Below are 13,686 nucleotides of genomic sequence, written 5' to 3'. Positions count from 1 at the left end.
TAAGAAGGTTATTGGTAGAGCAGGTCCCCTTATCAGAAGTAAAAATATATCAAATAAAGCTAAAATGGCAATATATAATTCTATATTTGTACCGACTGTACTGTACGGTAGCAAGACATGGACTTATCAAGAAAAAGATAAGAGTAAAATTAACGCAATTGACATGAGATTCATGCGCATAATAAGCGGGAAAACCCTAATGGACAAAGTAAGTAACGAGATAATTCTAAAAGAATGTGGTGCAGAAGAGACGCTAGTAGACACATGGGAAAGAAATCGGTTAAGATGGTTCGGACATGTTGAGAGAATGCCAAATGAACGAATAACGAAACAAGTGTATCAAGGTAAAGCAAATGGCAGCGTGCCCAGAGGTAGACCGCGGAAAGCATGGTTAGAATGTGTGAATGAGACCCTACTTAAAAGAGACATAAGAAGTCACAGAAAGACGAGAGCCTGCATGAAAAAATGCATGGACATAAAAGAAGCTAGAGAAGTATGCCAGGACAGGAAAGTATGGCGGCAAATAGTTAATAAAAAGAGTGTCAGTAGAGTGAATGACGCCTGGAACAAAGACCTTGGCTATTAATGGACCCAAGTGGGGAACCTTACACAACGATTTCGTGAAGTTCTTCGCTTGGGGTGATTGCTAGAGAGATTGATCAGCAACCTGGGTCGGAGCAGTGTTGCCGAACGAACGTGCTATTTACTAAAATAGCACGAGAATTCTGGATCAATCTGAAAAATCTTCATCCCTTCCACACACTACTCCTTTCCCCTGCCGAGTGAGTCACGCCTACCCCGAAAGGGAAATGGCTTAATGGTGTAATAATAATAATAATAATAATAATAATAATAATAATAATAATAATAATAATATAAAGAATGTAATCCTAGAGAACCTGTAATTTGGCATATCGTTTATAATAATAATAAAAAATATGTTAAAGTCCAAATGAAAAAGACCCACTCGGTTAACAGTAATTTAAAGACTTAATGCTTGGTTCTCAATGAGGATTAAAGTTGCCGATTTTGGTGTTTCAGCAGGTAACCATTCTTAAGATGGATGAATTTTTTTATTAGAAAAATAGTAATTACGCCTTACTTCGGTAATCAAAAAATTGAAATAAAACCTTTTCATTTAGCAGTCTATATATAGCAGTTACCTCTTTACGGTTATTCTTATTTTCGATCTCAATTGTTTCCTTAGTGTCACTTCGTTTTTTTAAATTTGAATTCGTTTTAACATCTGTTATTTCTTGGATTGCCGTTTCCGATGTGTCCAAATAATCATGGTCATTATACTCTTCGTCATTTGAAAATGACTCCGCTACTTTTTTTATTGTTTGCTTATAACTGTTACAGATATCACACTTAATTTCAGACATGCGACATTCCAATGCGTCAACCTGTAACATATTTTCCGTACAAAATTGGATTAAAAACAATAACATGCTTGAAAGAAAATCTGCATAATTATAAACAGTACCTCTTCAAATAGTTTTTTGCACTTTCTGCAAATAACGTTAGAGTGCGCACTGATGCTACTAATATCAATCTCTAATACAGAAAAAATTATTTCTGCAAGAGGCCTTTCGGGTCGGGATCCTGATTTTTCGCTAAAAATTGGTACAGTGTTTCTAGATGAAAGTTTACTGTTACAAATCAAACAGTTAGAGTGACACTTTTCAGAATCAGACGTCATTTTTGTTGACCTTCAAATATTTCAATCTGAAACAACAATAATTAATTTTTTTAACCTTTAGATTTAGGTACGGGCCATGGTTAGTCATACAGAAATTCGATACGAACACAGATACTAATCCGTTACAGTCAATAAAGCTTTTAATATATTTGTAATCATTGATATATCCCGCCCGCCCTATAGATTCGGATAGATGTAGCAGACAATTATTGTTAAAAAAAAAAACATTTTTCTGTGCGGTGTTTTACCATTGCAGTGGCAAACTCTCACCTCGGCCAGAGTAAAGACCATTCAGGGAGATCTGAGAAACCAACTCATATAAGCTTACACAGCACGGCGAGCCTCGATTAAGCTCAACCCAAAGGTGCTGGCACTCTTGATTTTTGTTGTTGTACTTTCTGGTATGCCTTACTACTATTGTAAAACTTGAAAGAAAAAATCCTAGATCCATGTTTAAGAAAAATCTATTTTTCTTCTATTTTTAATTTTTTTGCCGATTAAACCTTGATTTGAGCCCACGTAAAAATACTTTAACCTTCAATTTTATTAATTTGTTGTTTCCCGATTACGTAAAGATAGTTCAGGCAGTAATCGCTTAGCGTAACCTGGATGACTTTTGTTAACCTTGCTGTATACAATTTTGTATGCTATTTTGGTTTGATCCAAATTAATTTTACTCGTCATTTGGCTACCCACAAAAGCCACTTTCGAAATTAAAACATTTTCTTTGATGTCACGCAAAGGAAAATGCCGCAAAATCACTTGTATGCATCATACCATTTCAGCCTTCGTAGTGTCGTCATACACGAGTTACTTCGTATATCATTAAATTATACATATTTAGATGTAAATGTATGTAAATCGTCCTAGCTTGTATAGTGTAATCGAACTCTGATGCGACATAACTTAATGAAGATAATTAAATTACAAAATAATACCGCAATTAAAATAGATATAATGACTTAACAAATATCAGTTGCAGGTCATGCAATAAAGTTGTCAACATAAAGGCATATTCATATGCAAGATACTTTTCGTCTTCAGCAACGCTATGCATCGCACCTGTATGTGTATGTGGTCATTGTTATTTGAGTATCCGGAGGGGTATCTTAGTTTAAATAAATCCAACAGATAACGATCTGATCAGGTAGGCCTGTTTTTGCATTATTATGTATAGCAAAAATACCGAAATTTGTTAAAAACTTTATACTTTTAATGAATATAAACGGAAAACTTAGTTTTCAGTAGCAATAAGAGCAACTGTTATTAGTGATAAAAAAACTCATGAAAATATGTAATTAAATATTAGGAAAATTGAATATACAGATGAGAATTTTGAAAACAGTTAGAATTGTATTCGAATTTTTCTATTGTTTATTTTGCTAATGTAATTAATTAATTTTATAAACAACTGTAATTGTTGCAAAATTTTAAGCATTGATTGATAATATTACTTAACTAATAATAACAGTAATTAAAATATTTAAACATTAATAATTAGCCTTTAAATAGACTTTTTTACAAATTTATCTAGATATTTCCGCTCTCTAAAAAATATATATTTATATATAATTTATTTATAATCAGGGAATTGAATTAAAAACCCGGGAATTTACCTCTGATCGTAGCAAAGTTCAAGTTTTTATGATTTTAGTCATTTTCGTCAATTTAAAACAGTAATTTTTAATGTATCTATAGTTGCAGGGCACACGAGTGAAAACAATTATCGTTTTTATTTTAGAACAGGAAGTTTCGATAAAGAAATAAAATGTACCTTGGGACTGGAAATTTGCGACATGGAACCAGATTTTTTTACAAGAATCAAAACTGGTATTTAGAAGAAATGAGTTGAAAAAATTCCTGTTCCAAGTCAAAATTCGTCACAATTTAAAAGTTCCTTCTCGCGAAGTTAAAAAAAAGAGGGATCTTTTTAAAAATGTAACTAGTTTGTTGTACAAGAATTTTTTAACTATAAAAATAACTATTCTAGTAGAAAATTTAACAATTTCGGGTGGCAAATTGACCTTTTTTTAGTTTAAAATGTAACTATTTGGATGTACATTTATATGATTGAATTAAAAATTCATTTATTTCGTTGACAATTCACGTATATTGTTAAAAAAAAAACCAACTTTTTGGTAGAAAATCGACTTTTTTGGGAGAAAATGTGTTTTTTCTTTTAAAGTTGATCTCCTTATATAAAAATTCTTCTTTTTTAGTGAAAATTCAAGCATTCCAGTTGAATATTCATTATTTTAGCTAGAAATTTATCTTGTAGGTTACAAATAAATTTACTTGGTTGAAAAATAAACTCGTTTTTTTTTTAATTGAAGATTTATCATTTTGAATAAAAATTCATTTCTTTCATTAAAAAAATGATCTATTTGATTCAAAACTTTTTTTCCTTCGGATGAAAAGGGATTTTTTACCGAAAATTTAAATATTTTCTGAAAATCCGATTTTTTTTATAAATTACATTTTCAACGGGAAATTCAACTATTCTATTTTTTGTTGAAATCTTATCTTTTTTGGATAAAAATCTAAATATTTGGTTGAAAATTGACATTTTTTTTAATTAAACTATTTTTTCAAAAATTCATTCAGTTTGTGGAGACATATATTTTAATCCCATGATTTCGCAATAATAATTGATAAATAACTTAGATTAAAATTATTTCCTGAAAAAATGATCCCACTCCTTCACTCCATTGGGAATCGAACCACAAAACTTCTGATTTCCTTTCCGGTGCTTTTCCAGGTAAACTATTAGAGGGATTAGAATAAGAATCTTAATTAAAGAAAATAACGCTAATTTTTAGCTAGGTGTTAATGGTACAAGTAATTATTTTAAATCAATCTGTTATATCATCAGCGAAATGTGACCTTGCGGAAAGTAGGCAACCTTCTAAGCCATGAACGAAGAAAATCCACAATATCGATCAAGTTAAGAATCTTCAATAACAGAAAATGCTTAACGTCTTAATCAGACTAGATGGAAAATAATATTTTCAAATTAGTCCGCATCTGATCAACAAAGAGACATTACTCTACTACCTGAGTACCGACTGCAACGAAAGAGTACGGCCTTAATTACTCGATCTGCTGATTCTGTAGTAAACCACTCATTATCAGGTTCCACTGCACAACATGTCACCCATCCGAGATGTCCAGCAATGACACGATATAGTTGCCATGGCGCATGCCATCTCGGTGTCGCCATTGTCGGTGCCTTTTTCTGTGTAATTACTAACGCCATACCTGTGCTGCTTTTTGGAACTGGCACGAGAGAATTATGTGACGTTTGATGCCATACGCTGGGAATGAATGATTCGTTACCGGGATGAGGAGGATCTGGATTTTCACTTTCAGTCTGCGCGTTCATCATTTTTATGCGTTTAAAACGGTCGACAATCGCGCCATAAGTGTCCTTAACTTTTATATTTTTAATCATTCTGTCTATTTCGGAATCGATTGGTTAGATTCCCAATGGAGTGAAGAATCAGTAGGATCTTTTTTCAGGAAATAATTTTTTTAATTTGAAAATATTATTTTCTATCTAGTCTGATTAAGACGTTAAGCATTTTCTGTTACTGAAGATTCATAACTTGATCGATATTGTGGATTTTCTGCATTCATGATTTGGAGGGTTATCTACTGTCGGTAAGGTCACATTTCGCTGATGATATAACAGATTCATTTGAAAAATAACGGAAAAATAAACGGACAGAAAGAGTGGGGGCAATGCATAGGGCTGGTCTCAAGTCACCGATTGAGAACTGTAAATCGATTCCTTACTTACCAGTCCTACTTTGCAAGGGTTTGTTGGTTTGTAAAAGTGTCTTTATGTTCTTTTCAAGAGATCTCTACACGAACCCTTTTGGCTCTCTACAGGTATCTCTAACTTCAGTCCTGCAGCGAGGCTTATTACCTGGGTCCGTTTGGGTGACTGAGTTTAGAAATTATGTCATTTTTAACAAACGTGCTTATGAACATTAGGATGAAGAAGGATTTTCTCTACGTTTTGAACATTTTAGGAAGATATACATTATATTACTATATTTTAATACTTGCTCTTAATTAAATAATTATGCAGTGTTAGGTTGGATACTAATAGTAATATAAATTCTAATAGATTATATTGCATGTACATTCCGAATGGTTCGCGCACCCGTTAGCACCGCGCACCAATCAAAAGCGGAGAAACAATATTACGAATATATATGCTGATTATTTAAATTATAATAATATTGATAGTGCTAGGGAGACTAGGATAACTATAGAAATGAAAGGATCAAGCCATACGAATTCCGGATTGGTTCGCGCGCCCGCACATCTAATAAATTCATTTAACTCCTACCAATTCACCTTAATTTTAACGTTTTAGATTTCAATGCCACATTTGATTAGGGAGATTACTATTAATATTATTAGATAATGTAATATCATTTATGTTGTGTTATATTGTTATGATATTAATATAATGGTATAATGTTATGATGTTATAATCATTATTATAGTATAATGTTTTTATATGGATAATATTATAATATTACATAGTATAAGGTTATATTGTTATAATAGACGAATATTGTAATTATTATTATAGTGCAATATTATTATTATAGTATTATACATATTTTTATAACAATATAAGTATTATTATGGTAATTATTATTATGTATGATATTATTATGATGATATAAATATTGTTATATAGTTATTACAATTACTGTGGTATAGGGTTACATCGAGAGAGACGACGCGTAATGAAGAATTTAAATTCAGTCGCGCACTTCCAAATGAAATAACCAATCGCGTACCTTGTGAGAACAACGCACCAATCCCCGTCGAGCCTCGTCCTGATTGACCCATCAATGGAGAGTAGGGGGCTCGGCGAAGAGTCTCCCTCTTCTCGACTTACGCGCGGAGTGGGACAGACTGATCGGCCAGCGGAGTTAGAGGGCCTGCGCGCAGTAACAAACAAGGACGCGTTTCGTTCACAGTAACTCAGATGATGGATTGATAGATTCTGGTCCAGCAGACACATCGAATTGCTTGTCCAAGAAACTTTGCGCTCTGTGACAACCATGTCACAGCGCACGAACCCAGTTTCCTGCGCAGCAGGAAGTAGCAACCCCAGCAAACTAGCCATCACCAGGATGGGTACGGAAAAAAGAAACAGCGAATTCTCCGTCTACACTTTGAGGAGAAAAAAGCGAAAGCCCGCTAAGCAATCATTTAACACTTCGGATATCGTCCACAGTGGTCAATCTCAGGCCACCTCAATCAGAGGAAGCAGTAGGACGTCAACAACGTTAGTCGTGAGTAGATCAGTATCTAACTTGCAATTTTCCGGGGATAAAAATTTAAAAGCTGCCCCTAAAAATTCAAATCCAACTATAGGACAGGGAAAAATACCTCCAATCAACGTTATTGTAGATGAGGGAAATCACCTTTATACAATCCTTCATAAATTATTAAAAGAATCTACGAACCAAAAACCCATAGTGTATAGTCTTGGCTCAGACATCTATTTCGTTCGCGTATCTTATATCGAAGATTATCGCAACATCATTTGAAATTTAGAGCTGCAGAGCTTTCATTACTACTTGTACAGAAGCATCGTCGCATACCCGGAAGAGTCAGTTCTCTCCAAACTCAATGAAGAAGGATTGATAATTACGTCGGTTGCTCGTATGAGAAACAGACAATCTAAGAAAGCCTTTCCAATGCTTCTGGTAACAGTTCCAAACACGCCACAAACGAAAAAGCTACTTAAACTGCAATCCATCGCATATATTGAAATTAAAGTCGAGCCATATGTTGAACCCAAGGAAACCTTACAGTGCTTCAAGTGTCAAAGATTCCACCATGTCTCTGACATGTCCCATGCCACTCCCAGATGCGTGCAGTGCGGGGGTGCGCATCAAAGTACTACGTACAAAAAAAACACGTGGAACACCGGCCACTTGCACTAACTGTGCTGGGGACCACCCCGCTAATTACAGAGGTTGCTCTGATTTTAAACAAGCATCCAAAAAACACACTATTAAAAAATCCAAAATACAATTTGCACAAGGGAAATGCTCCCAATAAACCAACTAAAGATATAACACTAAAAGCAAATTCTACAAGAGAACACACCCCTCTAGGCATCCCCCCCCCCCCCCGCAAACATTAAAACTCTACAGCACAGTCACCGCCGGTACATCACAGGCACGCGCGATCAAAGCTCCATCTATGCAGACATTCAAAACAAATTATATTAATAATATTCGAGCTAATGCACCAATCGCTACAAAATATCTTGCACCTCAGAATAAAACTATTTCCGAAACCACAGAAAATAAAAAAACACTCTTTCAAGTTATCAACATAAATCTGTTAAACCTCTTAAAAAGAGCTACAACCTTAACCACAGACATAATGGTAGGGGCGGGGGTAACATTAACGAAGCCATAAATTGAACCGCCGAGATTATAAGTAATATATTGCACCTGCTATCGAAAATGGGCACCTTCAATAATAAGTCTTTAAAAATAATTTTTTGGAATTATCAAGGTATTCTTTAAGAAATACATGAATTAGCCACATGCAAAAGCAAATTGGCAAGCATTCAACATGACCCTAGAAACACATGACAACTTTAAACCTTCAATAACAAACACTTCCCACATTGACGACGTAATAACCAATCTCATCTCTAGCATAAAAACTGCCATTCACAGTTCAGTTCCAGAAACTACCATTAACAAATACGATCCACTTCTTAGTCCCGAAATTGAAGACCTTATCCACACTCGCAATAAACTCTGCCGTACGCACCAAAAAACTAAAAGTTGTATCCTTAAAAACATCATTAAGCACCTTCGGAAAACTATAGCAATTCATGTTCAAGAGCAAAGATGCGAAAATTAGAATAAAGAATTCGGTAAACTCCAAATTAAAGATAACTATATTTATCGTATGACGAAAGCCCTAACGAAGCCGCGATCTAATATTCCCCCTCTCAAAAATCCAGATCAAACGTTTGCGCTCTCTCCTACCGATAAAGCAAATCTCCTAGCGGCAAATTATGAAAGTAACTTCGCTCCACACAACGAGCCATCCGATGGAGAATGTGAACAAATTGGCTTCGATTTTCCTAGAATGACAAGCACCGATAATTTCAAGAAAATAACCCCTAAGGAATTAACAAAACAAATTAAAATTAATAAAAATAACAAAGCTCCCGGTCCTGATTTAATTTAAAACTTAGTCCTCAAAAAACGTCCGATTTCTTGTCTCATCCTCCTCGCCAATATCTGCAATGCGTGTATTAAACTAAGCTACTTTCCTAACTCACGGAAACTTGCTCACATATTAGTTTTTTTAGGAAAAAGGCAAGGATCCATATTATCCTACCAGCTGCAGGCCCATTTGTCTTCTTAATAAAATGAGCAAAATCTTTGAAAAAATAATACTCACTCGCGTAAACTATCACCTCGAAGAAAATAGAATCCTTAAGCCACAACAATACGGTTTTAGAAAAGGTCACTCTACGCAGCACATGATGCTCAAGCATACCGAATCCATTAGCCTCAATTTCGATCGAAGAAAACATAGCGGAACTGTTTTCCTCCATGTAGAAAAAGCTTTTGATGATTTCAGGCATTTGGGACTGTTCAGAAAATTAATAAATTACAATTTCCCAAGAGGACTCTTTCTCTTTATAAACTCTTATCTTTCTAACAGAAGATTCTCAGTCAAAATAGGCCAGACACTTTCAAAAGAGAAACCTATCCGAGCTGGTGTGCTCTAAGGCAGCATCTTAGGTCCGGTATTCTTTATTATTTACGTGTACGACATCCCTGAGGTTCCCGAAGTTACAACAGGATAACATGCAGACGCCACCGCACTATTCACTTCCTCTTGGTCAGTTCCGAAAATCTTAAAACTGTTTAACAAAGCTCTTGATATCATTGCGGCATGGTCTAAGCTTTGGAGAACAAAAATTAATGTAGCAAAGTCAGAATCAATCTTTTTGGAAGCAGCATATCCATGAAACTAAAGGGAAAGCTTTTGGAGTTATCTCGTGTCAAAAAATAACATCAATCACATCCAGATTATACTAAATAAATTCCTCAGACACATCACTAAACCCCCTAGATATACCAAAAACTGTCTTTTAAAGAGGATTTCAATAACCTTGTTTCAGAGTATATCAAAGAAACCGCCACTAAATTCTATGAATCAGCATCATTATCACCTTTTAAACATATCTCCTCTCTCGGGAAATATGACTTTATTCATCTTCGCAAGCACGGGATGCCAAAAGATTTCCTTATGAGATAAGTCGAACAACGAATTTCATTCTTTGACCCCTCCACCCTTTCCAACTCTGCTTCTTTACTTTTCTCTCATAAAATAAATTATCAGATCTTGTGGTTTTTTGCCGTTTGTAGGCTTTTTTCCCACATATAATAAACGTCACTCTTAATTCAAGTCATGTCAAATTTCTCTCAAATTGTGTACCAATGCCCTAACGGGTAACGCACAACAACTTCTTCCAGTCCGATCATTCTTCAGGGAGATCATTAATTGCGAGAGGGCGACTAGCGCGGCAAAGCCGCGCCAGCCACCCACTCCCGTACATTGGATCTCACGAAAGGAGGCGATGGTTGAGGCCCCCTCATCCCCATCCCTTTTTTCACCATAACTCAGTCCGCCTCTCAACTAGCTCGAGTAAGCTTGAACTTCACTCTTTCTCTGATTCCAGCCCAGGGAGAAAGATATAATAAATAAGTCATATTTAAACTTTCGCTGCGGAATTCTCTCCCTACGCGAATTTCAATACGTTCTTTTGAGATCTAACATTTCAAACGTAGGAATTTTTGTTCATTCCTACACTTGGGACTCGCCAACGGCGGGTGCCGGTCGAAGCCATCAATGACTATCGGTAGGAGCCTGTAGTCTTCATTCCGAACAATCGACTGGAGTAGCCGAGACCTCATGAACCTCATGACTAAGAGGTTATAGAGGTCAACGAACCTAATCACCAGGAGGTGATAGATCTCAACGAACCTCATCACCAGGAGGTGTTACGAATTCAAGGACGCTAAGAGGCGAGACATTCAGTCACCCATCGCCAGCGGAAAATTACCTCTCAGTCCTAAATGGCCGGGAAGGTATCAATATAAATAGACATGAGTATGGCATGTTAAAAGGTGTATATTTATGTGATATATATAATTTTATTATAACATCCCCTTAACTGCTCAGCATATATTCCATAATTTCTCGGGGTTAGAAGGGCGATCAAATGCAAAGATTTTTTACTTTTTTTCTGCGTTATTTTGAATTGCATACAGCTGGACAAAAAATTAGTGCAATCGTCACAAATTCTATTATTAATAAATATATTATAAGTAACATTGACATTAATGTTATATTAATCAAGTATAAGTCGGAGCAAGTCGTGATTTGTATATATATATATATATATAATTAAACATTTGTCATGAGGACAACCGCAGGATTTCGCCGGGAGCGGGTGCTAATCCGAAAATTGCACCCGCTCCCAGGGAAATCGCGGTAAAATTTCAGCCACAACCACGTCTCACGACCGTGAGATAGGTGGTGACAGTCTGTAAAGGAATCAATACGACGATCCAACAAAAGCCTCGTGCACCCTAAGAACACGGAGCGACCCAAGGACTACCGCCTTCTGCATTTTTCCCGTAAGTGTTTTGGCATATTGTTGACACGCAGGGATGCTTTTTAGGCCATTAGCAAGTATAAGCTTGGCACCTATAAGAGCGCCGATGATAAGGACGATTAGTTGAACAGAATATTCCGGGTACAATCGTTGCAACTCCCTTATAAGGTCTCGCGCGCGAACTTTCGAACCTTGGCGGTAAAATTCCTGCCAGATGTGATGTAGTCAATCACACACTGAATGCGGGACGCGTACTGTCTTGTCCAGCCTATCTTTATGGCAATTTAATGCATTCGTCTTTTGGTCTTATGATCAACCGTTGGTTTTGTTCTACGTTACGCATCGGCCAAAGCTCTCGCTGCATTATACACACAATAATTGATGGCTCAGAGGTCGGATTCTCCGGAAAAATGTCCACGAAGCTCGTCATCCTGCTCGCGGTTGGTCTTAGTGTCGCCTCTCTATGTTGCCGCCTTGTTCTAGCTGTGGTAGAGTAGGTGTTCCGCTTACATAGCCCCTTTTTCGGAGTAGTTCAGCATGGTTTCGCAAACGTAGCTGCGAAAAGTGCGATAGCTCCGGGTGTTTCTCGCACCACAGAGCATGCAGCCGTGCCATGTAACCCCGTTCAGGGGTCACACTCGCATCGTAGCACTCTAGCAAGTCGTGATTCAGTCGCTCCTTCCACCCAAAGGTCGCGAGATCCCGCCGATCGATCGCATTGAATCCATTTTCATTGGCTACCCCAGATCTAGATTGGTCGGCATTATTGGCCGACCCATTGCCGGGAGCCCTGCGCGTTCTGTTGTTTTGAACCGCACTTACTACAACTATGCACCCAGGTGCCATTCAGCTTTCGGTACGGTTTTCACAGCTCTGCTTTGGGGGTTAATTCCTTCGGGACCACCCCTTGACAATTTTTCGCGACTGTCCATTTATTTTTGTAACAATATTCAGCAGAAACCCTTGGTACAGGGACCCTCTATCCGCAACCCGAGGACGCGATCGGTGGCTTTGTCATAGGCCCTTTGGTTTGATTCTAGAGGAATCAAAACCGAACCGAATATATATAAATATAAATCATTCCAAATATTGCTTTTCTTGACTTAACAACTTCCAATCTTGCCTTCATTATCTATACCATTCCCAAGTGGCAATATTGTTGACTTTTTGAAATCAAGTACTTGCATTTTTGTATCTTAATCTCCTGACAATTACTTTTAGTTTTAAAAACATTATACAATAGCTCGTTATCACAAAGCGAAGTTTTTCATTCATAAACTATTATCTTAGATGTTCTAGATAGAACCTGCTTGTTTTTACCATTTGGCTATTGATTTAATGGGTCGAATTTAGCACAACTTCTTCCTACAAAGAAGTGATTGTGTTATTCATGTCCAAATCTTGAACATTGTTGAAAGTGGACGATATTTATTGTTGACACAATATCACTTGATACTCACCTTATTTAAGCACTATTGCTACCCTCAAACTGTAAGTGTTACAAGTTATTCAAAAGATTGGGCGCTTCGCGTTCTGACGTTGCGAGAAGGATACGAATTATATGATTAGCATTATTGCACTTGGCGCAGACTTTATTTTAGCATCATTCCTGCCCACAAACTGCGAGTGCTGCAGTTAATTAGCGTTCTAGTGTTGCTAGAAGCGGGCGATTTATATGATTGCTATTGCCGCACTTATCCTAAATCCAGGAGTCCGTTCTAACAAATAAATAAAAATATTCTACTTAATTTGATGTTAAAATAAACAACAATGTTACATTACTAATTTGATTAAAAATTGAATTTAAGTTTGAATACTTTTTTCAATTTATGTGATAATTTTAATTAAAATGAATTCTATGTCAAAATTTACAACCAAACAGTTGAATTTGCAAGTAAATCGATCAAATTAATCTTAATCTTGCCAATGAAGGCAAGATATGAGCATAACTTAGTCAATATCCAAACGATTGAGTTAAGACATTAGCAGGACTTAGTTAATTTTCACACAATGAAGGCAAGACATAAGGATATTGTCAATATCTAGCCAATGATGGCAAGAGATGCGCAGGACTTAGTCAATATCCGGCCAATGAAGGCAAGACATGAACAGGATGTGTTCAATAACCAGCCAATGAAGACAAGACATGAGAAAGACTTATTCAATATCCAGCCAATTAAGGCAAGATATAAGCAGGATGTTATCAATATTTAACCAATGGAAGCAAGACATGTGCAGAACTCAGTTACTTTCCACCTATCATCTATCATCACCACCTATCACATTC

General features: G+C 36.3%; 1 protein-coding gene across 6 annotated transcripts in view; it reads right to left on the bottom strand.

Annotated features, from left to right (window-relative positions):
- Positions 1-12,963, bottom strand: part of LOC117168799 (zinc finger protein 2 homolog) — a 263,897-nt gene extending 250,934 nt beyond the window's left edge. For 5 of the 6 annotated variants that reach the window (XM_033354618.1, XM_033354619.1, XM_033354621.1 and 2 more), the window contains exons 1-2: positions 1,487-1,728; positions 1,164-1,406 (exon numbers count right to left, since the gene is read on the bottom strand). In XM_033354618.1, the coding sequence (XP_033210509.1) occupies positions 1,164-1,406; positions 1,487-1,702 (459 nt within the window). In that variant the 5' untranslated portion in view covers positions 1,703-1,728. Of the gene's footprint in view, positions 1-1,163; positions 1,407-1,486; positions 1,729-12,859 lie in introns of those variants that run through there. The other variant, XM_033354617.1, reaches the window with a different exon arrangement.
- Positions 12,964-13,686: the final 723 nt, after the last annotated feature.

The sequence above is a fragment of the Belonocnema kinseyi genome, chromosome 3 (assembly GCF_010883055.1).
Source record: "Belonocnema kinseyi isolate 2016_QV_RU_SX_M_011 chromosome 3, B_treatae_v1, whole genome shotgun sequence".
Lineage (NCBI taxonomy): Eukaryota > Metazoa > Arthropoda > Insecta > Hymenoptera > Cynipidae > Belonocnema > Belonocnema kinseyi.
Note: the sequence above shows the minus strand (reverse complement) of the source record. Positions and strands in the feature narration are given on the sequence as shown.